General features: G+C 47.4%; 1 protein-coding gene across 1 annotated transcript; it reads right to left on the reverse strand.

Annotated features, from left to right (window-relative positions):
• Nucleotides 1–2,246: 2,246 nt before the first annotated feature.
• Nucleotides 2,247–26,021, reverse strand: LOC120398869 (ubiquitin carboxyl-terminal hydrolase CYLD-like). The gene is made up of 15 exons (XM_039526614.1): nt 25,768–26,021; nt 23,485–23,979; nt 22,587–22,868; nt 21,934–22,009; nt 19,744–19,952; nt 18,446–18,599; nt 16,965–17,100; nt 13,192–13,300; nt 10,505–10,613; nt 9,218–9,284; nt 7,927–8,059; nt 7,479–7,587; nt 7,127–7,245; nt 6,408–6,627; nt 2,247–5,875 (listed from the first exon to the last, which is right to left on the reverse strand). The coding sequence occupies exons 1-15, from the start codon at nt 25,777–25,779 to the stop codon at nt 5,691–5,693; spliced, it is 2,415 nt and encodes an 804-aa protein (XP_039382548.1). The 5' UTR covers nt 25,780–26,021; the 3' UTR covers nt 2,247–5,690.

A 26,021-nucleotide genomic window follows, 5' to 3' on the forward strand; every position in this document is an offset into this window, starting at 1 on the left:
GAGGATGTGAGAGCTGGTCAGGTGTTAAGAGCCATGAGTTGGATGGGCTGGTTAAAGGAGCAAGTGTAGTGACAGTCGGGCCCCTCCCTTCTGCAAGAGGCTGCCAGGGAGCAGAATATTTGGGGTGGATTGGAGAGCCCAGGGCCTTGCACTGCATAAGGAAATAACTGTGATGGGGCTGGAGTCGAAGCAGAGCACCTAGCACCTGTATGCTGACCCCATGTAAGTCATACACATTTTCAGAGCAGGGAAGGAGGAAATGGCAGTACAGCTACAGCTAATGGTGGCCAGCACCAGGATTTCTCAGCCAGGGGTCCTGCCCCGCTATGTGGATGGAGAGGCTCAGAGGAGGGCAAGAACTGCTGTGTTCCAGCTCTGGGAGGACGTCATTTTTAAATAGTGCTTTTCAAAATTGTGAGCAAAGGGCAGAGATTTGTGGAGGAAGGAGTTGTTGATGGTGAAGCAAGCTTGGGGCAGGACCGTCTGCCAGTCACAGGGCTGTCTGTCCAGGCTGGAAGGCACCTTCCCTCCTGGGAGGCCATGTTCTCCAGCTCTCCAAGCACACTGTGGGCCTGATACAGATGATAGCAGCAGCTGGGATGAAGACAATGGTGTCAGTTTAAAAAAAGAAAACCCAAACCCTGCCATGTTCCTACAGGGTATTAATCCAAATCATTCCCAGCTTTGCCCCTGTAGAGTCTTATGCTAGAACACGTGGTTCTAGGTGGCCTGGATGGATCCCCTCTCAGGCCTCTCTTCCCAGCCCGAGTCTCTTGGCAAAAGCAATTGAAAAGGGGAGGGTAAGAGTTCATATGAAGAGAATTTGGACAGAAACAGGTACAGGCTGGTCCTTTGCAAAGGCGATGGTTATAGATCCGGTGCAATAGTTTGGAAGCGGAGCAGCAAAGCTGCCTTAAGCAAAGCTGTCTGGCCCTTTGGAGGCCAAATGGGGAGTGGATTGGCCCAGGTGCAGAACTAAGCCAGTGCCACCTCTCCCCAGCCCCTTTACACCAGCAGGCCTGCTCCCCTTGATGAGCCCGCTCCCCTCCCCACTGCTGGAAGCCTTAGCAGAGCCCTTCAAACAGCTAAAGAGCTTTGGGCTGCCCCCAGGCCACACCCCATGGGGATCTGCTCCTAGGCTTGATGCAAGGCCAACACCAGCCACTGCTGCATCCCTATGTCAGGAAGTGGGGACGGTGGGCGGGAAGGCTCACCAGCTGACCCAGGATGGGGGTAGAGGCCTGGCTGGCAGAAGGGGGGCTCCAAAGAGGAGTCAGGACAGCACTGAGCCAATAGCTATGTGGCAGTAATAGGGGATCCCTGCAGGGGATGAGCCCCTCAGCCCACAGTGGTGCTCCCTGCTATCCAGCAGGGCTGAAGGACCCACCAGCAAGATAGCAACTGGAATGGAGCTGGGGGAAAGTGGGAGGAAAGAAAAGGGTTCCAGCAGTAGGAGGCAGAAGCAGCATCAGTATGAGGTCCAGGCTCAGGCTGTAATGCATGAAGGGACGCGCCAATGAATGCAAGAACAGGCCTGGCACTAACTCACACCTGGAGCCCAGCTGCATAGGCTCACCCTGCAGACGCACAGGGGGCAAGGGGTCTGAGAAGCAAAGCCACCCCCCTCCCTGGAGAGCAGGAGCCAGAACAATAAGGGGAGGGGCCCCAGCTGGGTTCTTCCTATCACCTGGAGAACTGCTCTAGGATTCCCCAGCAAGCGCTCTCCCAACTGTTCTAAGCACCAGCGCGTGTAGGCTCACCAGGTGGTGGGGAAGCTTTTCCTGACCGGGTCCTCCACCCTGTCCCACAGAGTCTCCTGCCCTGTTCAGAGTCCCCTCCAGCCTCCTGTCCCTTCACCAGCCCTGTATTTTCCTTCTTTTTTCCTAAGTCTTCTACACCCCACCCTGCTACGCCACTTCCTTGTCCATCATCTCCTGCTTCCTAATCCCTGACCCCTCTGAACCCTTAGATACAGCCAGTTTGCTCAGGGTTATTCACAGAGACCAGGGTGACCGTTAGTCTGGGGAGTTTGACACACACATGGCTCCTAGCTGTCATCTCCATACTGTCAGATGCCTACACTTCGCTTGAGAGCCTGGTTTCCTGAATCACCCAAACACACTAGGAGTGGACCAGGGAGTGGAGAGGGAAAAGCTCCTGCTCTGACTCCAGCTGTGCTCTCACCGATAGGGGAGAACATGTCCCCCTTAGCCCTACCCTGGAACAACGGCTCATTGAAGAACAAACACAGGCCAATGGCTTTATTAGAAGACATTCAAATTGAACTGGTACAATTAATCGCATTGCCTGGAAGAAAACAGACCGCGTATTCTCCTCCCCAAATCAGTTTAAGGCAAAGTTACAGAAACCACTAAAAGAAGAGACTTATGCATGAAACAAAGAACAGAAACAAATCTGTAAAATATACAGAGGTTTAAACAGTACAGAAAACATCAACCAAGCAATATACTACAGAGGAAGCACTGAGAGAGGCTAATGCACATTATTCCTGTCTGACTTATCAAGCATCAGAGCAGTGACTGGGTTACTCCAAGTGAAGTCAATCTGATATCCGGAGTCTGGATTTTCCCAGCATTACAAACTAGTGACATGTCACAAACCATGCAGCATCCATAGGCAAAAATGAATGGCTTCCACTTGTTTTGGCACTGAAACCTCTAGTTTTTAGGATATGGCATAGATTTACTGATGGACGCTCCTAATGCATGATGAATGCAGGGAAATCCAACTGGATTTGTGCATCCCACTATTGTCCTGATCAGAGAAATTCATTTCAAAAGTGCTGAAAGCTGCTTTGGTATTTTTGCAGTATTGGGGGTGGGGGGAGGAAACAGTGGAAACCCTACAGAGCTTAGGGATGTGCCCTGGATCAGCTCTTTTAGAAAGCATGGCTTGCTCTGTCCCCTGTGCAGAAGCTACATCATGTCAAGAAGGCAGTGCTTCTGACAATTAAAAAAAGGTGTCTTGTGCTTAGAAATATAAAGAGAAACAAATCACATAAGTATCTGAAGTAAAAATCATCTGATAGTTACCATTTATACTGTAAAATCCCAGAAGAGCTAACTCACACCCTAAGAAACCACAGGATGGCTCCTTGAGAAACAGAAGCCCGGCCCATGCAATACCTGAGAAAAGAGGCCAGAGCTGTTAAGAGACGTCATATGGAGAAAACCAACTTGGGCCTGAACAGCTAATCATGGCTTTGAAAGAGAGCGGAGAAAGAGGTTTCTACAGCTCTATAGTTAACAGGGCATTAGTCATGGCAAGATCAGCAGGTCAGTTCGCATTAGAGAGCGGGAGAACCCAGCAACCAACACTTTAAGGAAGTTTGATCTTCCTGACAGAGACATAACTGCAATGAGCAGGAAGGATAAAAGTGAGGAGGTGGGCTGGCTAAAGGAATCCCATTGCTGAGGGAGTCCTGTGGCCCAAAGCTCTCCTGACTTCTTCAGACAGAAGCACCAAATTAGCTGTGGTGGAGCTGGGAGTGAGTGGAGGATCTTGAGGTTCATACAAGACCAGCTAAGAGTCAAGAGAAGCACAGGGCACCTGGAGAACAAGTACCTGATATGTTAACTGAAGCCAGCTATATGGGAGAAGATATTTGGGGCCGGGATCTGCTGGAGGCTTTCAAACCTCCTGTACTCCTGGAGCCCATGTGCCATACAACACTAAACTAATACTATTACTGTTACCTTAGAAACCGCAAAAGCTTCGCTCCCAGGCACGGTGCATACACAGGATCTAACATGGATTTAAATAGCAGGCGATGCGGAAAGGGGAAGAACACCCACAAGCCCCAAGGCAATGGGAATTATAGGTGCCCAGCACCGGTCAGGATCAGCCCCCAAGGATGATGCTTTTGAGTCGAGAAGGGGCATCAGCCGCACTCTGAACTTCCTGGCTTGTGTCAATGTAACTCTGGTTTCTGTGCGTGTTTGGAAAGCCAGCTAAGATAACAGCATTTGTTCTAGTTCTCCAGGCCTTTCGGCAAATCCAAGTTCATTATGTGGATAATTTTCCCAACAGCTGAAACCATATGGAACCAGAACACCGTGTTTCAAACTGGCATATTAACTTAACAGGCTGTTATAATACGGAACTGGTTAATAACAGGGTGGCCAAAGATGGGCTAAATGCAGCCCGTTATGCTATGCACCATGACTTCCCTCATCTGTACTGGAAAGGGGCGGCCCATAGACACGACACAATGTTCCAGCTTGACCCACACAGACAGGTCACTCAGATCAAGACAGTGTTGCATGCTGTGAGTTGCTGCTGCCACACCCCATGCATAAAAGAGGACAGCTGCAATCAGCTACCTGTTCTACACCCATTCTGGACACCCCTCAGCTTCCTGACACTTTGGTTGGGTGACGTTTGGGCAACCTGGTCCCTAACTCTCCTAGGGGCCTCCTACCAGCATTAGGAGAAGAGAAACTTTGCAGCAGGCTCAGTACCAGATTTGCAAAGGTTAACTTGGCTGTTCTAAAAAAGTTGAAAGTCAATAACTCCCCCCAGACATACCCTCACCGTAGTCCTGTTACGGGTAGAATACTGAACAGGTTCATTTTTAAAAAGCATTTTTTCTGGGAGGTTTGTTTGGTTACCGCTGTTCCACATGTGCCTCAGGAAACCAGAACAATGAGCTTTAAAATGATGAGCTACAGCTAGAAAGCCACACGCTCCGAGCAATCTCACAGCCTTTGGCGGAGGACATTCCTATGCTGGTTTTGACTGTATCTGCCCCAGTTTTGTTCTTAAAATTATATTTTTGTTCAAAGTGCGGCTTGAAACAGTGAGACAAAAGCTTCAAGTCTTGAGCCAAATGTCACGTCTAAAAAGAGGGGACTTCCAACAGAAAGTGCTACTGATGTTAAGCAGAGTGTCAGAGAAATTAGTGCTGAACAGGGGGAGTAAAGGAACACAAGGGAGGTCTAAATAAGGGAGTGCAGGTCTGCATCCAGGGAATGGGGAGGTTCAGAACGGCCCGTTACTGGGACCTCAGGATCATAGTCACATACCCCAAAATTTAGTGAAGATCTACGCAAAATTCCCTTCCTGAGAGGTTTGATTCCTGACCATCTAGAAGGCGCTTTTGCATTTACATTCAGGAAGCCGATGAGCTGAGATGTCACCCAGAGGCCTAGTGCAGTTCTTTTGTGCTCTGTTGAAAACTGGAGAGTCACAGCCCATGCCTTGACTTGGGCTTCCTGATTCCTGAGCTTTGGGGAAGAGTTAATTGAGAGAATGAAAGGCTGGAGGGGTTCTGGTGAGCCCAGAGCCGTAGAGAGGGTCTGGAGAAGGAAGGATGATGGAAATCCGGGGTCTGGACAGGGGAATGGGATGAAGGTGAAGTTCTCTTACTCAGGATATGTAAAAGTGTAAACTGGTTCTGAGTCTGGATTTGCAGACGGTCCAAACTGTCCCTCGGCTAATGCCGGCCACAGGCTTTCCACCACCGAATGCTGCTCTTATCAACAGTCTGACACTCGACTTCGGAAGAGGTTAGCAGAGGCAAAGCTGAAAGGTCACTTGACCTGGACTCTGGCTGGGTTTTCTCAATTAGCAGCTGCAGGCAGCTACTGTCTGGTTTGAACAAGCCCCCATTTCCAGTGTCTCATGGCTCTGCACGGGAGCAGCAGGGTCTCTCCCAGCCCAGGCTGGGGTCATTTGTAAAGTGCCATCTTCTTGCTCTGGTACATGTACATGTAGGCGTCACAGAAGAGGCGTTTGGCCACGCCTTCCATGTCCCGGGGCTGCTCCATAGCCAGCGCTGCCACTGGCAATTGCAAGTACTTGGCAACTTCAGGGCACAGCGTTACGATGGGAATGTTGAAGCCATTCTCATCACCTGAATATGAGAGAGAAGAGGGGAGGGGTGAGCCCAAATCTCAGTTCCCAGGGGACAGGTGTCTACAGCACAAAGGAACACTAGGGCAAGTGGCATTAACTGGGCCCCAGTCGGCAGGGTCAGCAGAGAGGCCAAGGACTGACTCGGCCGCGACTGAGCTGTCTTTGCACCCCTAGAAAAAGTCCCTCTAGCTGAGGTTTGAAGCACTGGTGCGCAGTGGAGGGGGCAGCCTGCCTGGCCACTACCTGTCCTACACTTACACAGAGGCCGTCAGTCCCCAGAGCTGTCAAGCCAGCACCATTCACCAGCATTAAACTCCCTGTAAAACGCTATGTTTGAAGAAGTGACACCTTTCCATGCTTCCCAGCAGACGGACCCCGTGGAGTTCGGACACACAGGCCGCCTGTTTTACATTACAGATCTGTGGAGAAATGACTCATGACCGCTGTGCGCTGGGACTGCAATTCCTGCACAGGGTCGTCCAGGTGCAAAGGGCCGACCAGCCTCCCCTCCGAGCAGAGCCCCTCCTCACCGTGCCTGTCAGCCATGCTGTCGAAGAACAGCCAGTCCTCTTTCTCCGGCCCGTACTTCACAAAGGAGACGTAGTGACTGGTCTCTATGCAGAGCACTGCGAAGAGCTCCATCCTCTCCCGCGGGATTCGGGGGCTGTCCATGTGGCTCCTGCTCTGAAACTCCTCAGGGACATGCAGTTTTGTTGGTCTGTGCGCTCTGCGCTGGTAGTGAGAATGAGCCTGGGGACAGACAATAGGGGGCGCTGGTGGGTCAGCAGGGCTATCACAACTTTATATACACCTACCCTAAAGGGAAAGAGGAGCTGTCTGAGGACAGGCTGGCAATCGGTCACCAATTTGTTCTGCCGTCACCTGCTTTCCACTCAGTTCCTCACCTGGGTCTTTCCCATGTGCCAGGAGACTGCTTGGATGGGGACCTCTAAGGAGAAGCGAGGGTGCTGCAGGAAGTGGAAAGGCTCTTCCCTCAGAGCCTGCCCAGAATCAGGGCCCCAGCGTGGTAAAGCACATGGGGTCCCCTATGGATGAGGGCCCATGTATGTGCAAGTTCGTGATCCTGCAGCAACTACCCTGAGTGGCTGATCCAGTCAGCAGTGCTGGTCTGCTCAGGAAGGAGCCTCCCACCTGACTGGCTGCAGGGAACGCAAGGGAAGGCAGAGGTTTCGGTCTGTGATCTGCCTCCTGGGGGATCAGTAAACACACAGAGGGGGAAACTGGATACCTGTCTGCAGCAGGACTTGCAGTACTGCTTCATCCCCGTAACTGCAAACATCTTGTCTTTGAAGCACTCGGAACACTCCTCGGTGGCTACGTCCCCGCACACAAAGCACTCCCGGGGACCTGCAGCGGGAACACAAATGTCAGCAGTGGTTGTATGACAGGGAGTCAGTATGCTCTGGCCCCTGCGCCTGCCATGCAAGTCCCACTCTGTGAGGAAGAATCACATCACGGTCCTGCCCTTACCATACTGCTTACACCTGAGCTAGGCCAGCCTTGCCACCTGGATCCAAACGAACACGTGTGCGCTAACGTGGGCAAGACAGCCCCAGAATCCCCAGTGCCCAGGAACTTACTGTCGAGCAGCAGGTCGGTGATGTCCAGCTCCAGGGAGGGAATGATTTTGCTGAACATTTTATATTCCTTCCCGAACCGTGGCATTTGGATAATGAAACAGGAGGGGATCTGGGAGAAAAAAAGCAAGTCACCAAACATGGGGAGACAACGCCTTACCCCACCCACATAACCCCCTCTTGGACCTGCTCCCCAACCCAGAAGCTGGATGACACCTTCTCCACTCAGGTTCTCCACAGCCCACTATCTGTGAAGTGTCCATACCCCCTTTCATGTTCTCCACTGCACCCCTCCGGTTCTGGCGGTGTGCTGGGGGGCTCTGCTGCATAAAGCCCCTCGCCAGCCTTGCTGTGGTGATGGGGAGTAAAACGTTCGAACAAGTCGTGTGCATGGGGCAGGGAACGAAGGCGGACGCGAAAGACAGAGGAGGAAAAGGGTAGCTGCACTCACCTCCACTAGCTTGAGATTGGAAGACAGGAAGGAATGTTCCACTAGCTGCTGCACGTTTGGCACGACCAGCCCCTCTTGCTTGTCTATGAATATCTGGTAACAGTAACACTCCTGCTCCTTCTGGCCTCCAGATCTGGGAGCAACGTTCCAGAGTCAGGGCACTGGGGCTGCCTCTCTGCACTATGTACATACCCGGGGTGCCCTGGACGGCGGCGTTCTCACAGGACACAGCCTTTGAGTTCTAGGCCAGCCTCCAACCCTGGCACTAAGGGGCTCCCAGCTCTAGCTTTCAAAAAACGAAGCATTTACCATCCAGAAACACCCAACAAATGTGATGGGTGATGGATACCGACCAAGTATCATTCTCACTCGCATTTTGCTCCTCTGCAATGGGCCAGACACACGTTTTTTCCCCTTTAATTTAAAAATGAAGACACACTGATTTTCTTGTAAGTCAGCTGTTTTACAGTGTGACCAGAAGATTCCTAGATCTGAGTTATAAGGTGCCAGTTTTGTGATCCAGCCGCATGGAAAACTGCAAAGCAAAGCTGGCTGCATTCCCAAGGCAACTTATACATGAAAGATCCTCCAGGATCCTTGTGCTCCCCTGAAGCAGCATAGAAAGGATTCCCTGGCAGGAGGGTTGGAGTGAAGCGAGACAGGCTTCTTTGTATCCACTGCTTTTCTGAGTAGCTCCATGATACAAGCCACTGCACATTCCTCCACGGGGAACCCACAAAGCTGGCTACCCAGGTCTAAACTCCTGAACAATGCAGCTATTTTTGGGAGTCCTCACACTAAGTGAATCTCCTCTGGGACTAAATTCAGTGGATTCCCTGTTTGGGAGCTCTAGGCTCTCTGCTAATTTGGCAGTCTGGAAACACCAGACTCTTCAGAGGTATCTGCTATACTACTCTACAGCCAACGTATCGAAGACTAGGAAGACAAGCCCTGTGTTTCTCATGCCACCATTGACCCTATCCAGGGATTACTCTATGCATCTGATCACTCCCTGAAGGTGGCACATATGGGAATGATTTATAAGTATCCTCTTCCAGGTACTGTCCTTCCTGGAATATGACCACAATGTGATGGGCAGGCGTGATCACAACGTGATTCAGGGGCACAGCGGAGAATAGTTGGGCACAAACTTTTCTATCTCCTTCATGAACAAGGGAAATTCACCGATCCAATCCAGTCAGGCCTTATCTAACAAACCAAGTCACCTCCTTCCCTCCCCAGTCTCAAACGTGTGCAGCATCAGTAAGATCACAGAGAGATGTCAACTTACTGCAGTTTCAGTAGTGGCTCAATTCCCAGGATGTGATGCATGATGAGATTGAGAAACTCCTCGGGGTCTGAAAGTTGAGGGAAATCACAGTTCAGGCCAAGCCAACACACTTCCTGTCCCGCCTCCTCCAGGAAGGAAACAGCACCGTCAATTATGGGCTGGTGTTCCTGACACTGAGCTGCTTCTCTCTCACCCCAGGTATGGCGCTGGCCTGATTAGGAGCTGAAAACACTTGGTTAGTTTCATAGTTTGAAAGTTCTATGGTCAGTGTCAACGCAGAGAGATAGGGGAGAAGGAGAGGACAGAAGCCTGGTAAAAGGACACATTTCTCTTAACTCCTTCACTGCTGAATGATTTCTTTGCTATATTGAGGGAAAAATCACATTCATGCATCACAGGTACATTTACTCCATTCATCTGCACTCAAACGCGGGGGGAGAAAGATCTTGATAAATATTTACTGCTAGCCCCAAATTCATTAACGGACACCGAAACCAGGGGCAGTGCTGGAAACTGGAGGAACAAAGAGCAAAAATCTGGGGTGTCGCTGGCCAAGATACAAGAAAATATCAAACAGATGAAACAAAAATGCTGTTCAGTAAATGACGGGACATGAGAGCAGAAGATGGAATGTAACTTCTACTTTTTAATGTTTATACAGCCATGATGACAGCATCTGGGTATTTCAATAATCCTTTGGCATTCTGCAGCTCCTTTCATCTGCAGATCTTAAAGCACTTTACAAATACTATCCCCGAGGCAAGGCAGAGACAGAAGGCTGTCTACTTCTGGACGGGAATGTGGTAACTGTTCAAACATGCATAACAACTAACAACAACAAATGCAGAAGAAGAATCTCTATCCGACTGAATCTGCAGAGGAATTTAGGTGAGCAAAATGTAATGAGGAGACGTGGAATCTTGCAAAAACCACATGGTTAACGCCCCTAGTAGGGCCTACAGAGTTTAACTGTAGACTGCAAATACAAACCAGTGGGTCAGATAGAAACCCCCCTTGGGCAAATTCTGCTTTGGTGGTGGTTTCTTCTGAGCAACAGGCCAGCAGCAAGGAACCTAGCAATTCCAATCTTTCCATCATACTTGGGGAACCTTCCTGCATGGCCAAACCTAAGCTGACACGTCTGAGGAATTCTCCAGATAGCAGGACATTTATTTAAAAACAAGCGTTCTGGGGGCAGACAGGAAACCAGCTTGCGGGGTTGCCTGACTGGAAAAGGGGAAGATAAGAGACCACTCTGATGTAAGACATCTGCAGAGAGCACATTACCTTTCTCAGACGTGGCAAAGCTCGAACACTGGCCCTTCTCCGTCAACTGCTGCCTTAGGTGCATCACGCTACTAGCGTCAACAAAGCCATTCCTGGGAATGAGGGGAAGCTGGGGATGAGCTCTCTGTGCATCGGCAAACTTACATCTCAGGGGCAGAAAATACAGCAGGTGAAGCATGGAGCCCACCTGCCAAAATCCAAGTCAAGATGCACCCTCCCAAAAGGCAAGAAGTCAGCGCCAGAGGCCGGACCACAAGCAGCGCTGAACAAAACACTCCTGCCCCATAAGCATTGGGGGAGGGAAGGAGTGGACCAAATATCCTTGATGAAGGCCAGTGGATACTCACTACCCTCCGCAAGGCCCTGTTTCAGTCACCAGCCTTACAGGCTGGCGGTGCACAGGTAACCCTTTGGAGCCGTTCAGTATTTCTATGAGCCAGCTGTTTAAGCAACATGGATTACTTGCTCCCTGGAGACTTTGCTCCCTTATCAGCATCACTCCCAGCCCTGGGAGCAAGAAATCAGGGCAACAGATTAAATCAAAGTCCTTCATGTGACAGTGCAGGGGGCCCAGCCTTTAATTGTACATTTCTTCCCCTCTCCCACAACACCTCGACTGAGACCTCTGAACCCCGGGATCCCTTCTTTAACCTTCTCACCTTCAACCATGAGTCATGACAGCCTCCCTTCTGGCCCAGGAGAGCAGGATGTGGCTTGTCACCACCACTCCCAAGTTCTCTGTTGACCCCTCCAGAGGGCCACAGGCAGCCTTCTCCTGCCTGGGACTTTGCAGCAGCATTTAGCAAAGGAAATCCACAATCTCAGCATTTGCTGGGTTAATATGAGTGGGAAGGAAGAGCAGAAAAACTTCAGAGTTGGCCAAGAGACATGAATCTCTAGGACACTTCTTGTCTCAGAGGCATCTGAACTATGGCTGTCAAGCGATTAAAAAAATTAATTGCAATTAATCATGCTGTTAAAAAATAATAGAATACCATTTATTTAAATATTTTTGAATGTTTTCTACATTTTCAAATATATTGATTTCAGTTACAACACAGAATACAAAATGTACAGTGCTCACTTTACATTTATTTATTACAAATATTTTGTAAAAAACACAATAGTATTTTTCAATTCACCTCATACAAGTACAGTAGTACAATCTCTTTATTGTGAACGTGCAACTTACAGATGTAGATTTTTTTGTTTTGTTACATAACTGTACTCAGAAACAAAACAATGTAAAACTGAGAGCCTACAAGTCCACTCAGTCCTACTTCTTGTTCAGCCAGTCACTCAGACAAATTTGTTTACATTTTCAGAAATAATGCTGCCCACTTCTTGTTTATGTCACCTGAAAGTGAGAAGAGGCATTCACATGGCACTGTTGTAGCCAGCGTTGCAAGATATTTACGTGTCAGATGCGCTAAAGATTCATATGTGTCTTCATGCTTTAACCTCCATTTCAGAGGACGTGTGTCCATGCTGATGATGGTAACAGTCCAAAGCAGTCCCGACCAATTCATGTTCATTTTCATCAACTGAGTCATATGCCACCAGCAAAAGGTTGATTTTCTTTTTTGGTGGTTCAGGTTCTGTATCATCAGAGTGTTGCTCTTTTAAGACTTCTGAAAGTATGCTCCACACCTCGTCCCCCTCAGATTTTGGAAGGCCCTTCAAATTCTTAAACCTTGGGTCAAGTGCTGTAGCTATCTTTAGAAATTTCTTCGGTACCTTCTTTACATTTTGTCAGATCTGCTGTGAAAGTGTTCTTAAAAAGAACAATGTGCTGGGTCATAATCCAAGACTGTTATAACACGAAATATATGGCAGAATGTGGATAAAGCAGAGCAGGAGACATACAATTCTTCCCCAAGGAGTTCAATCACAAATTTAAGTAACTTATTTTATTTTATTTTTTAAACAAGTGTTATCAGCATGGAAGTATGTCCTCTGGAATGGTGGCCGAAGCATGAAGGGGCCTATGAATGTTTAGCATATCCACACGTGAATACCTTGCAACACTGCCTACAAAAGCACCATGCGAACACCTGTTCTAACTTTCAGATAACACGGTAAATAAGAAGTTGGCAGCATTATCTCCCATAAATGTAAACAAACTTGTCTGTCTGAGCGACTGGCTGAACAAGAAGGAGTGGACTTGTAGACCCTAAAGTTTTACATTGTTTTGTTTTTGAGTGCAGTTATGTAACCAAAACAAAAAAACCCTACATTTGTAAGTTGCACTTTCACGATAAAGAGATTGCACTACAGTACCTGCATGAGGTAAACTGAAAAAATACTACTATCATTTTTGCAGTGCAAGTATTTGTAATAAAAATAATACTATAAAGCGAGCACTGTCCACTTTGTATTCTGCATTGTAATTGAAATCAATATATTTGAAAACATAGAAAAACATCCAAAGGTATTTAATACATTTAAATTGGTGTTCTACTGTTTAACAGTGCGATTAAAACTGCAATTAATTTTTTTTAGTCGCGATTAATTTTTTTAATTGCGATTAATTTTTTTTTAGTTAATCACGGGAGTTAATTGCAATTAATCGACAGCCCTAATCTGAACTGTGACAGGCCCAATTCCGGCTGGAAGGAGGTGATAGCAGCACGGAGATTACAGAAGAGAGACTTGCGGCTTCCAGTAGTCCTACGTACAGTACTCACCGTCGGAGGATTCACAATCTCAGCCGGGAGTATCTTCTGGACGTGCCCGTTGGGTGGGTGGGAGGGCTTGAAAAGCATGGAGTCCAGCACAGAGGTACAGGAGAAGAGGCTGGGAAGAGAGAGTGGTTGGTAACAGTGGAATCAGGTAATATAACAGTGTTTTTTGTTTTAAATGATACACAGCAGAGAGATGGACAGATTTAAGGGCGAAAGAGAGAGATTTATAGTGTCACAGATGCCAAGACCAGAAGGGACTAGTGAAATCATCTTGTCTGACCTCCTCTATAGTGAGGCTCGGCAGAATTTTATTTGTCAAAATTATAAAGAAATAAAAACCAAAAAATAAAAATAAATATTGATTTTTATCAACTTGAATTTTCAGTTGGAAGAAATAATGGGGGGGTCAGACAATTATTTAGTGACAGTAGACGTTGAGATTCAAGACGTTAAAGTTATAACCATTAACACACAAATTATCAACATCACATGGTAAAACACACACAGTAGGTATCCTTAAATCAAACTCTAAGAAGTTCTCAAGTGCATTTGACCTATTTTCCCCATCAGTAAATTTCAATGATCATCAATGGAAATATTTTTTTGTTGGGGTGTGCGGTGAAATGGACGTTTATACCAAAATTATTCAATAAATATCTAGTCCTTCCAAGCCTATCATAACACAGGTCACAGAACTTCCCAAAAATAATTCCTACAGCAGATCATTTAAAAAAAAAAAATCCCCAGCCAATCTTGCTTTACAAATTGCCAGTGATGGAGAATCCACCATGACCCTTGGAATACTGTTCCAATAGAGTAGCTAATTACCCTCACTGTTAAAAATGTACACCTCTGATTTGTCTAGTTTCAACTTCCAGCCATTGGTTTCATGTTAGACCTTTCTCTGCTAGACTGAAGATCTCATTACCAAGTACAGATGCCCCCTGGGTTATGCAAACCCGACTTACGCAAATCCGCATATACAGAAAAAGTTCCACAAGCTAGAAATAGGAGGGTTTTTTTTGTTTTTTGTTTTTTTTTGCGTGTAATGGTCAGGTATATGTTTCCAACTTACGCAAAATTCGAGTTACGCAAGGCGTTCCACAATGGAATGCTTGTGTAAGTCGGGAAGCATCTGTATTTGTTCCTCATGTGTGTGCTTATAGACTGTAATCAATTCACTCATTACCATTCTCTTTGTTAAGCTACATAGATTGAGCTCCATCAAGTCAACATTATAGGGCATACTTTCTAATCCTTTATTCATTCTCATGACTCTTCTCTCTAAACCATCTCCAATTTATCAACATCCTTCTTGAGCTGTGGATACCAGAACCAGACACAGTATTCCAGTGCTGGTCGCACCAGTGCTAAATTCAGAGGTAAAATAACCTCTCTGCTCCTACTCGAGATTCCCCTGTTTATGCATCCAAGGATCTCAGCCTGTTTGGCCACAGCGTTGCACTGGGAGCTCACATTCGGCTAATTATTCGCCATGACCCCGGAATCTTTTCAGAGTCACTGCTTCCCAGAGTCCTCCATCCTGTAAATACGGCCTACATTCTTTGTTTTTAGATGTACAGATTTACATTTAGCCATATTAAAATGCATACTGTTTGCTTGTGCCCAAGTATACCAAACAACGTAGTTCGCTCGATATCAGTGACTGTTCCTTTTCATTATTTACCACACCCCCAATTTCTGTGTCATCTGCAAACTTTATCAGTGATGATTTTGTATTTTCTTCCAGGTCATTGATAAAAAAGTTAAATTACCGTAAGGCCAAGAACTGATCTCTGCAGGATCTCACTAGAAACACACCCACCCAATGATGATTCCCCTTTTACAAACACATTTTGAGACCTATCAGTTAGCGGGATTTTAATCCACTGAATGTGTGCCATGTTAATTTTATATCATTCAATTTTTTTAAATCAAAATGCCTTGCAATACCAATTCAAATGCCTTAGAGAAGTGTGTTACATCAACAAATTTTCAACCCAACTTTTAATCCCATCAAAAAACAAACAAACAAAAAAAAAGCAAGTTAGTTTGACAGCATCTATTTTCTATAAACACATATTGATTGACAATTATTATGCTAGCCTCCTTTAATTCTTTGTTAACCGAGTCCTGTATCAGGTGCTCCATTATCTTGCCTGGGATCAATGTCTGATTGAGAGGCCTATAATTACCTGGGTGATCCCATTACCCTTTTAAAACACTGGCACATTATCTTTCTTTTAGTCTTCTGGAACTTCCCCAGTGTTCCAATACTTATTGAAAATCAACATTAACAATCCAGCAAGCTCCCCAGCCAGCTCTTTTAAAACTCTTGGATCCAAGTTCTCTGGACCTGTTGATTTTAAAAAGTCCAACTTCCGTTGCTGCTGTTTAACATCTTCCCAAGATACTAGTGGAATGGAAAGAGTGTCATCATCATGATATGACTGTGTCATCTGTTTTTTCCTCAATACAAAGGAAAATATTTATTGAACACTTCTGGCTTTTTTTGCATTAGTATTGATAATTCTACCATTTCCAGCTAGTAATGGACCAATATAATTGTTAGGATTCTTTTTGTTCCTAACATATTTAAAAAACTCCTTAACTCTGCTGGCCATACATTTCTCTTTGTGTCCTTTTACACTGCCTTCCTTCCTCAATTGTGGCTTTTTCAATACCTAGTAAACTGTTCTTAAACAACTCTCAATTATCATTCACATCATTCATCATCATTCATGCCCGTCACCCCAGTCGGGATATGGGCCGCCAACAACATCTTTCTGATTAAATTTTTCCTCCTGGCTGATGTGACTCATAACTGTTTTCAGCTTTGTGAAATTTGTCCTTTCAGAGCACCAAACATATACACCACTACCTCGATATAACGCCACCCGATATAACACGAATTTGGATATAACACGGTAAAGCAAGGCTCTGGGGTGGGGGTGGGGTGGGGGGGCTGCGCACTCCAGTGGATCAAAGCAAGTTCAATATAACGCAGTTTCACCTACAACGCGGTAAGATTTTTTTGGTTCCCAAGGACAGCGTTATATCGAGGCAGAAGTGTATATTACTGGTCTGAACTTTATTCCGCTTGGACATTATAAATGTGATCAAGTCATGATCACTTTGTACCTAAGATACTATTAATTTTTAGATGTAAGGACTGGAAAGAGAGAATGCGTGAAAGTGGCAGTGTGAAATGAGAAAGTTTTCCATCGATTGTGGATGAGTGAAATCCTGTGGCTTGACTAATTTAGGAACATTTGTAGCTAGGCAGGGTGAGATAATCAAATCTCATTCTTCAGGGCTAAAACTGACTGCTTCTGGGGGTCACCAAGGGATTTTTTTCCCCCACGTACAACATTATACCATCAGCTAGGTGCATTACTAGAGGTTTCTCTTAAGTATCAGTTTCTGGCCATTACCTGAGATGACATACCAGACTTGTGAGGACCAGTAATCTAATCTAATGTGGCAATCTATGATTTTTCATTACACACAAATGGTGTGTGCTTAGCATCTAAGAACTTTCTCCTTCAGGTTACTGGGGGTTGGGACCTGTCATCTCTAGGCTGCATCTCTATATTAAAGAGCAATTACGTTCTACTCTTTGTGCAAATTACGTGTCATCCCTGTGCTCCTGGTGAGCTGCCTGGTTTGATGCTCAGTAAGGACCATCAGCCCTGGATGACGGTCCTCACTTAACAGAGGGAGATGGTCAAGAGAGGCCATTCTGCGTGAGGTTGAAGGAGAGTAGTGCCTCCTACCTGAAAAGGGCAGCATCCATGTAGCAGGAGTTGCAGTGGCCTTGAATCCCTCTCATGCGCCCTTGTAAAACATGCACGGCTGTGCCATTCCTGAGAGGAGGAGAATTAGCCAGAACCGTAGGACTATCCATCCTACCTGCAACAGAAACAACAGAAACTGCCTTTAGCATCCCCTTGCCCTCGGGACAGCTTTGCCCTCCTGTTCCTTTCCTGTGGGACTAGTCCACCTACAAAGGTCACAACCCACTGTTTGTTCTGTACTGTACCCACCCCTGCATTCAGACCGTAACCTCTCTGGGACAGGGACTTGATTGCTCGGCACACTTACCCACTATAATCTGCTGCAAGAGCACAGACCCATAACCTCAGCATGAGAGGGAACCTCTGGGCAATCCGCTGACCACTTGTTCGGCTGCTGGACTTTTTAGCCACCAGACATTCCCTGCCATCCACACCGCTGGTACTATCCTCATCGTCCTGCCAGCGAGCGTCTGACGCTGAAAGGGCCCACAGTGGAGGGAGCTAGTTTCCTGACACCGATTTGAATGTAAGCTTGAGATAATGGGATCTCTGTGTAAAGCATTCCTAGAAAATGCTTCTGCACTGCAAGTGTCCAACAACAAGCTAGAGGGATTCTCAGGGCTGCTGCTGTAATGCCCATTCAGCCCATTCCTGTCAGCTTGGCTTTGGTATGGATTAGTTGGCCTAACCATACTAGGGGAGGGAAGGAGTGCTTCTCTAGCTCAGGAAAGCAGCAAAGATGCAGATGGTGTGTGATCTGTACTTCCTTGCCCTTTAAGTCTGCTGGGCCTCCATGCGTAAAGGCTCAGGAGCATTTATTCTGTGGGGTCCACAGCTCTGTCCCGAAGATCTACACCCTCCACTCCATGCCAATGTGGTCATACGACCATTCCAGGTGGCCCATAACTATTCCATTGCAGCACAGATAACCTCCTGAAGGGCAGATACAGCATGTGATGCAAGCGGTAAGGGGATATTAGAGCAGCAGGATCTCAAATGCTTTAGCCTGACAACAACCCTGTGTAGCTGGTAAGTATCAGCCCCATTTTACAGAAGGGAAAAGTTAGGCAACAGAGAATTTAAGTGACATGCCAAGGTCACAGCAAGTCAGTGGCAAATGTCAGAATAGAACTGAGGAGTCCCCTGCCTCTACCACTAATAGCTTGAAAACGAGAAAATGGAAGGTGAAAGGAGAAGGGAGAGATGAGAAAGAGGACGAGAGAACAAAATTAGTCGCAGAGTCAGTTCGAATGGGGACGGGCGGGGGAATACAAAGTGCAGTAGATTTAGTTGTGCTAGGATACATCAGGGCTATTCTCTGGGAATGGAGGGGGGCACCTTGGACTCTCAGAATTATAATTTTACACAAAATGCTGGTCCTCAACACAGAGACTAGCAAAGACAACCCACATATGACCCTCCTATCCTAGCCGGAGCCATTAGCTTCTAAGGGAACTCACTGCAAGTGCTGGGGTCCAGGAGGCCGCTGCTCACACACTGGAAGCGCATGTCGGGCTGGCATGACTGAAGCTTCACAAAGAGGCCACGCTTCGGGGGGCAGTGGAAGTAGCGCGTGCCTAGCCATTCGCCATCTGTGACCCCCTTCTCTTCATCCTGTGAAAAGGACAGAAATCCATCCACAAGCAGTTCCAGGCCAGGCTTTCGAGGAATGAGTTAGATCAGTGGTTTTCAACCTGTGGTCTGCTGATCCCTGGGGGTCCACAGACTATGGCTAGGATTTCCAAAGGGAGCTGCACCTCCATTTGACATTTTTTAGGGGGTCTGCAAATGAAAAAAGGTTGGGGGGAGGGATAGCTCAGTGGTTTGAGCATTGGCCTGCTAAACCCAGCGTTGTGAGTTCAATCCTTGAGGGGGCCATTTAGGGATTGGGGCAAAAATCTGTCTGGGGATTGGTCCTGCTTTGAGCAGGGGGTTGGACTAGATGACCTCCTGAGGTCCCTTCCAACCCTGAGATTCTATGATTCTATGAAAGCCGCTAAGTTTGACTAAGCAGCGCTTGTGAGCACAGCTGTGGAAAAAGAGTAACAGCAACAATTTCGCCACAAGAGGGCCCAATCATCTGAAATGTTACATGTGACCAAACACTGTAGTAAACAAATCACACTGTCAGAGTTGCACATATCTGATGGCTGCTCTAGGGCTGATGTTAGGATGGGATTTCATGACCTGACAACTACATACAACTTTATACTTATTTTGACCCATTTTTTTTTTATTTGGTTTAGTTACATTTTAGACCAGTGAATCCCTTTTGTGAGCACAGAATGAATTTCATGAATCCAAATCCCAACAGCAGCAGCAGCTGTTGTCCAAGGATCTCAAAGCACTTCACAAATAACTAATGAAGCCTCACAGCACCTCTGCAGGCAGGTGAGAATGATCCCATTTTACAGATGGGGAAAAAGACAGAGAGGAGACTTGACCAAGCTCACACAGTGAGTCAATAGCAAGGCTAGGAACGGAACTCAGGAGTCCTAGCTCCCAGGTCCATGCTCTCACCAATGTACCACTCTCCCTCCACTAAGAAAGTCTGCATACCAGTATCTGTATTCTCCCATCCATGATCCCAGCAAGAGAGGCCTGCTTAATCTGCCCTGACTCTTTAATTAAGCAGTATGAAACGTTAGCAGCCTAACCTAGGGCATGCTGTGAAACAGACATGCTCATGACCCCCAAAAGACCTGCCAGTTCTGACCTCAGTGCCCTCAGAGAACAGAAACATTATTTTGCTACTTACTAATTCAACTCCTGCCATTTTGGGCTTAATACCGGGCAGGTACCCCAACCAGCGGATGATTCCAGAGACTGGATTCCCCTTGCCTAAGGGGATCTGTACCATGGAGTTCACGTCCAGGGACTGGTTTTCACTTTCCAATTCCTCCCCACTTCCGCTTCTCTCTCGCTTCAGTTGTCTCTGAGATCCCGGGGCCACGTCTGGCTCAAATACTGAAAATTCACAATACACACAATAAGGCCTGGGCAAGAGTTGGGGTGGAAAGTCTATCTTTGTTCATTAGACTAAGTGGTCACCAAATATTCTGCAGCATTGTTTTCCTAATAACAATACAACCTAGTGTTTCTGTGCTTCTCAGAAGTGGATCTATGACAGAGGTGGGCAAACTATGGCCCGTGGGTCACATGCGGCCCACGGGATCCTCCTGCCCGGCACCTGAGCTCCTTCCCCAGGAGGCTCGCCCCTGGCCCCCCCCCTGCTGTCCCCCCCTCCCCCGCAGCCTCAGCTCGCCCCGCCGCTGGCGCAATGCTCTGAGCGGCGCGGCTATGAGCTCCTGGGGCAGTGCCACTGCAGAACCTGGCCTGATGTGGTGCTCTGTGCTGCACGGTGGTGGGGCTGGCTCCAGCCAGGTGGTGCAGCTGTAGCACCGCCAGCCACTGGTGCTCCAGGCAGTGCAGTAAGGGGGCAGGGAGCAGGGGGGTTGACAAAGGGCAGGGGAGTTCAGGGTGGTTGTCAGGGGTGGGGGTGGATAGGGGTTGGGGCGGTCAGAGGGCAGGGAACAGGGGTTGATTGGGGGCAGGGGTACCAGGGGGTAGTCAGGAAGGAGAGGGGGTTGGATGAGGCAGCACGGGATCCGGGGCTATCAGGAGATAGGGAACAGGGGATGGATGGGGCAGGAGTCCCGGGGTGGCCGTCAGGGGATGGGGAGCGGGGTGTGTGGATGGGGCAGGAGACCCGGGGGAGGGTGCCAGGGGTAGAAGCGGGGCAGATAGGGGTTGGGGCCAGGCCATGCCTGGCTGTTCGGGGAGGCACAGCCTCCCCTAACCGGCCCTCCGTACAATTTTGGAAACCGGATGCGGCCCTCAGGCCAAAAAGTTTGCCTGCTCCTGATCTATGAGGAGGCTAAGAAGAACTGAAAGGATACAGAGGAACTGGAAGAGGTTCAGAGAAGGGCAATGGAACAGCTTCCACACAAGCAGAGACTGAAAAGATCACGGCTGTTCAGCTTAGAAGAGAGGCCTAAGGTGGGAGATGATCGAGGTCTATAAAATCATGAATGGTGAGGAGACAACGACTGGAGGAGCGTTATTTATCCTTTCCAACATCACAAAAACCAGGGGTCACCAGACGAAATTAATAGGAAGCAGGTTTAATACAAACAAGAGGAAGGGCTTTTTCAGACAACATACAATGAACCTGTGAACTCACTGCCACGGGATGCTATGACGGTCAACAGTAAAACCGGGTTCAAAAAAAGAATTAGATGAGTTAATGGAGGATAGGTCCATCAGTGGCTATTAGCCAAGATAGTGCATGGGGATGTATTACACCTCTGACTACCGGAAGCCGGGGGGCTCTCCCCATAATTGCCCTGTTCTGTATAATCCCCCTTAAATTCCGGTACTGGCTGCCCTTTCAGACAGCGCACTGGGCTAGATGAACCACTGGTCTGACCCAGTGTGGACGTTCCTATGAGAGTCAGGAAACTCGGGGACTGACTCTCAGTCAAGCTATGGCCCTTTTATACTGCTCTGGAGAATTCACCGCTTCCTTTTGGTTGTTTGTTCTAATGGTTAATCCCCTCACTGTTAATAATCCGTGTCCTATTTCTCATTTGAATTTGTCTGGCTTTAACTTCCAGACATTGGGTTCTTGTTCTGTCTTTCTCCAACAGACAAAGAGCCCTTTAGTGCCCTGTATTTTCTCCCCAGGAAGGTATTTATACACTGTAATCAGGTCGCCTCTCAGTCTTCTTTTCAATAAGCTAAATATACAAAGCTCTCGAAGTCTCTCACTGTTGGGCATTTCCTCCAGCCCTCAAATCATGCTTTTAAAAACGTAACAAACGCCTCCATTGCATTTAGCCTTGTCAGCCACACGGCAGAGAATGAGATGAAAGAAAAGGGGAGGGGGGGAGAAACAGCAGATCCCATTCTGCGCTAGTGGGGTGGCTGTACTTGTGTGCTGCTTTACCTGGGGAGAGCAGCCCTTCCTTCACCACAGAGTCCATAGGGATATCTCTGAAAACATCTGTTGGGCCTTCTTCTTCCTGTAAGAGACAATGCAATAGAGCAGTGGTTCTCAAACTTTTGCACTGGTGACCCCTTTCACATAGCAAGCCTCTGAGTGCAACGCCTCCCCCCTTATAAATTAAAAATACTTTTTTATATATTTAACACTATTTTAAATGCTGGAGACAAGCAGGGTTTGGGGTGGAAGCTGACAGCTCTTGACCCCCCTCCATGTAATAACCTCACGACCCCCTGAGGGGTCCCAACCCCCAGTTTGAGAACCCCTGCAATTAGGGTGACCAGATGTCCTGATTTTATAGGGACAGTCCTGATTTTTGGGTCTTTTTCTTATATAGGCTCCTATTACACCCCGTCCCGATTTTTCACACCTGCTGTCTGGTCACCCTACCTGCAATAAAGGGTTATGCCAGCTAAATGGTCTGTAAGTGATGGGGTAAGATGAGGAAAGTCTCCCACAGGAAGACAAAATGGTTTTGTTTGCCCTAGACAAAGACTTCACTCCGTGTGCAGGAACTGATTTTGCACATCGATAAGGCTCCTACCACAAGGCAGGCCACAAGATAAGAACGAGAAATAAAGGCAAGCTCCTCTTACCGGGCAAACTTTAACAAGCCACTGGGTTCCCTCCTTGTACACGTCCATAGCTATGCCTTGTCTGAAGACGTCATCCAGGTAGAAGCCAATTGTGTCCCCGGCTTTTACAGGAACAACCTCGTCCACATCCGGTTTGGGCTCCTCTCTCGCTGGGTCACTGCCCAGCACCGGGATAAACTGGATTTTGTTAAGCGGCAGAAAGAGTCCACAGTTCTGCTTACACTTAAAATACTCAGAGCCGTTATAGGTGCCATCACTGTGGCCTCTGCCTTCACCGTCACCCTGAGGAACCAGCAGAAAGGCACATTATATTCTGGGCAGGGACAAGTCAAAGAGAAGCCACCTGACCCTTGGCACAGTGACATGATCCCATGTCAGAAATGAGGTACCCACCCAACCCAATAAGAACAACAGAGCTGTTATACTGGACCAGAATACAGACCCACCCAACCCAATAAGAACAACAGAGCTGTTATACTGGACCAGAATACAGACCCACCCAACCCAATAAGAACAACAGAGCTGTTATACTGGACCAGAATACAGACCCGCCCCAATTTTACAATGAGGAAACTGAGTCAGAAAGACACAGAGAAGCCTGAGTCACACAGGGAGTCTGGAACAGAGCCAGGAACAGAACCCAGGAGTTCTGATCCCAGGCATACTGACCAGGGCCTTGCTATTAGGATAAAAAGGCTAAATGTTCAGTGAGGTATGATTAGAACTAGCACTTCCAGGGCAACAAGATTTGTTTTCCTGACCAAGGGGTTTGATTATAAGATGTGACAGGGAGGCAATGCAAGTCCACGCCCCTCAGCCAGACCCCTTTCCATTGGGCTGGGACGCTGGGCCTATATAAAGTTAACTGGGGGGGAGGGGGAGGGAGGCATCACCTTACCTGTAACTCCACCCCAAAGTAGGATGGACAGAGTGGGGAGGACAAAGGGCTCTTGCTGATCTTCCCAATATAGCGGATGGTGCCAGTGAACAGTTGTTGGTTGAGATCCACTATCACCTGTTGGCCCACTGTAGCCTTCACTGCTACTTCAAGGCTACACCGGTCCAGGAAACAGTTCAAGCGCTCATTGAGGTTGTTGATGGCCAGAAGGAAAACAGCTTCCTCCTCATTCACGGGTTGAAGAATTTCTGCCTCAATAGTGGCTATGGAATGGTCATCCAGCATGGTGACCCTCATGTAGCGAGTGGAAGTCGTGCCACAGGCGATACTGTGCAGATACGTCTTCTCTTTGAGGAAGCACATGCTCCCGGAGGGAAAGCACTTGCTGCCATACGGAAAATCATCTGTCAAGATGTAATAAACGTTTCCGTCCCCTTGTGAAGGCAGAGGGCTGCCTGGTACAACTGCTGTAGTCATCTTTGCTTCTACTCCGTCCTGAGAAGTTAGAGAATCACAACAGGACAGCACAGAGCTTGTGATTATTATTGTGTTTTATGGTAGCACCCATATGTGCTAGCTGCTTTTCATAAACACAAGCAGAAACTGTGCCTGCCTTGAGGAGATCACAGATTAAGGGGAGACAGGCATCAAGAAAAGGGAACAACTACCCGGATTTTCTATACAAGGTCCATACAGGCAGTCTAGCAAGGGTAGGAGTCTTGCAGATGAGTTCAGGGAAGTGAAAACTCGCTGGGGGGGGGGGGGGGGAACTGCGGAAGAAGGTGATTGTTTGAGAGACTGACATATAGGCAGTCTAGAGTGAAAATGTTGGAGGAGTCTGGATGGGGAAGGGGAGGCTACGCAAAGGTAAATAAGTAGAAAGGGGCAGAGCTATACAGAACCTGGAAGGTGACCAGGTATCGGGTTCGTTTTCAAAAGGGTTAAAAATCATCATTCGTAGTGTGGCAAATCTAGACATTAATGCCCTGGCTAAAAACCCCACAGAGCCACAAGTAACCAGGGAGGAAGGGCTGGGGGATTCTGTGCAACAGCCCTGGTCAATACCCAAAACATCTGGCTACTAGACAATGCTCCTCTGGCACTGATGGCGGCCAGGACACCTGAACAGGTATTATATCCAATGAGCAATCCATGCCTGGTGAGACAGTTGTCCTGCCAGATCCTGCCCAAACCTGCCAGTATGGTTAACCTTGCCATTAAATATAGGAAGTCGATGGACTCTGTACAGGTAACCAGGGCTGGCCACCAAAGGTCTCATCCAAGACTGGGAGAACTCTCTCTCTCTAGGTGGTAACACAGAGGCATTCACCCAAATATTCTATGTAAGTACACTTCCAAAGCAGTCTGGTATCATTATAGTCACAGCGATGCTTTGTGGGTGTATGAGGTGCCCTGAGTCTGTGATGCACGTAGTCTTAGTCAGGGACTCTGCACTTTAAAGATCTGGAGATCAATCACCTTGTTACATTAATAAGAAAAAACACATGTCACATACAAAGGTACGTTCTTTCATTTCAAATTAACACAACACCGAAATCTCACCGAGTTTTATACCCTGGCTAAAGGGACACCAACGTGAAATCCAGCCAGATTTAAAAAGTGAAGTAAAAGCAGTTTCTGGTGCTGCACTTGCCAATTCCCCCTGCCTAACATGGTAGTTTTGTAACAGTTTTTTTTTTTTTTTTTAAGTTCTCTCTCCATGGGGAAAATAGTAAGTCTGACTGTATAGCAGGGGCCGGCAACCTTTCAGAAGTGCTGTGCTGAGTCTTCATTTATTCACTCTCATTTAAGGTTTCGTGTGCCGGTAATACATGTTAACGTTTTTTAAGGTCTCTTTCTATAAGTCTTTAATATATAACTAAACTATTGTTGTACGTAAAGTAAATGAGGTTTTTAAAATGTTTAAGAAGCTTCTTTTAAAATTCAATTAAAATGCAGAGCCCCCCCGGACCGGTGGCCAGGACCCAGGCAGAGTGAGTGCCGCTGAAAATCAGCTCATGTGTGCCATAGGTTGCCTACCCCCGCTGTACGTTATGTGCTGTTGAATGCACAAAACAAAACTGAAAATAAAACATTTCTTCCTTCTAATCTCTTTCGGTTATAGGACCCTTTCGTGTTACTTGTATCTATACTGGTAAAAACACATTCAGGCAGAGGCGCGATTTTTAAGTTTGGCTTCTTAAATAGTGCTGTCATTGTAGCGTGAAAACCCTACACGCATTTAGAAACAGCATTTAACTGCCTGGGTTAGTAACAACATACCAGATTCTTCATACTGAAATGACTGTTAAGACCTCTGCACTGGTGCAGCTCACAGCGACTTCAATAGGGCTCCAGGTGGGCACACAGCAGAGCCCCTTGCAGGGTCAAGACCTTACTTGGCACCATTGTCGGCTGTTTGCTGTGGGCACGCCGTATACTTTGGACGGTCAAACTGCACGGGATGATTTCATGTTTGCTCCTAGTCTGTATCACTCCCCAGTTCCCAGCTCTTTTTGGAGTATTTGGATCCTGAC

The sequence above is a fragment of the Mauremys reevesii genome, linkage group 2 (assembly GCF_016161935.1).
Source record: "Mauremys reevesii isolate NIE-2019 linkage group 2, ASM1616193v1, whole genome shotgun sequence".
In the NCBI taxonomy this organism is placed as follows: Eukaryota; Metazoa; Chordata; order Testudines; family Geoemydidae; genus Mauremys; species Mauremys reevesii.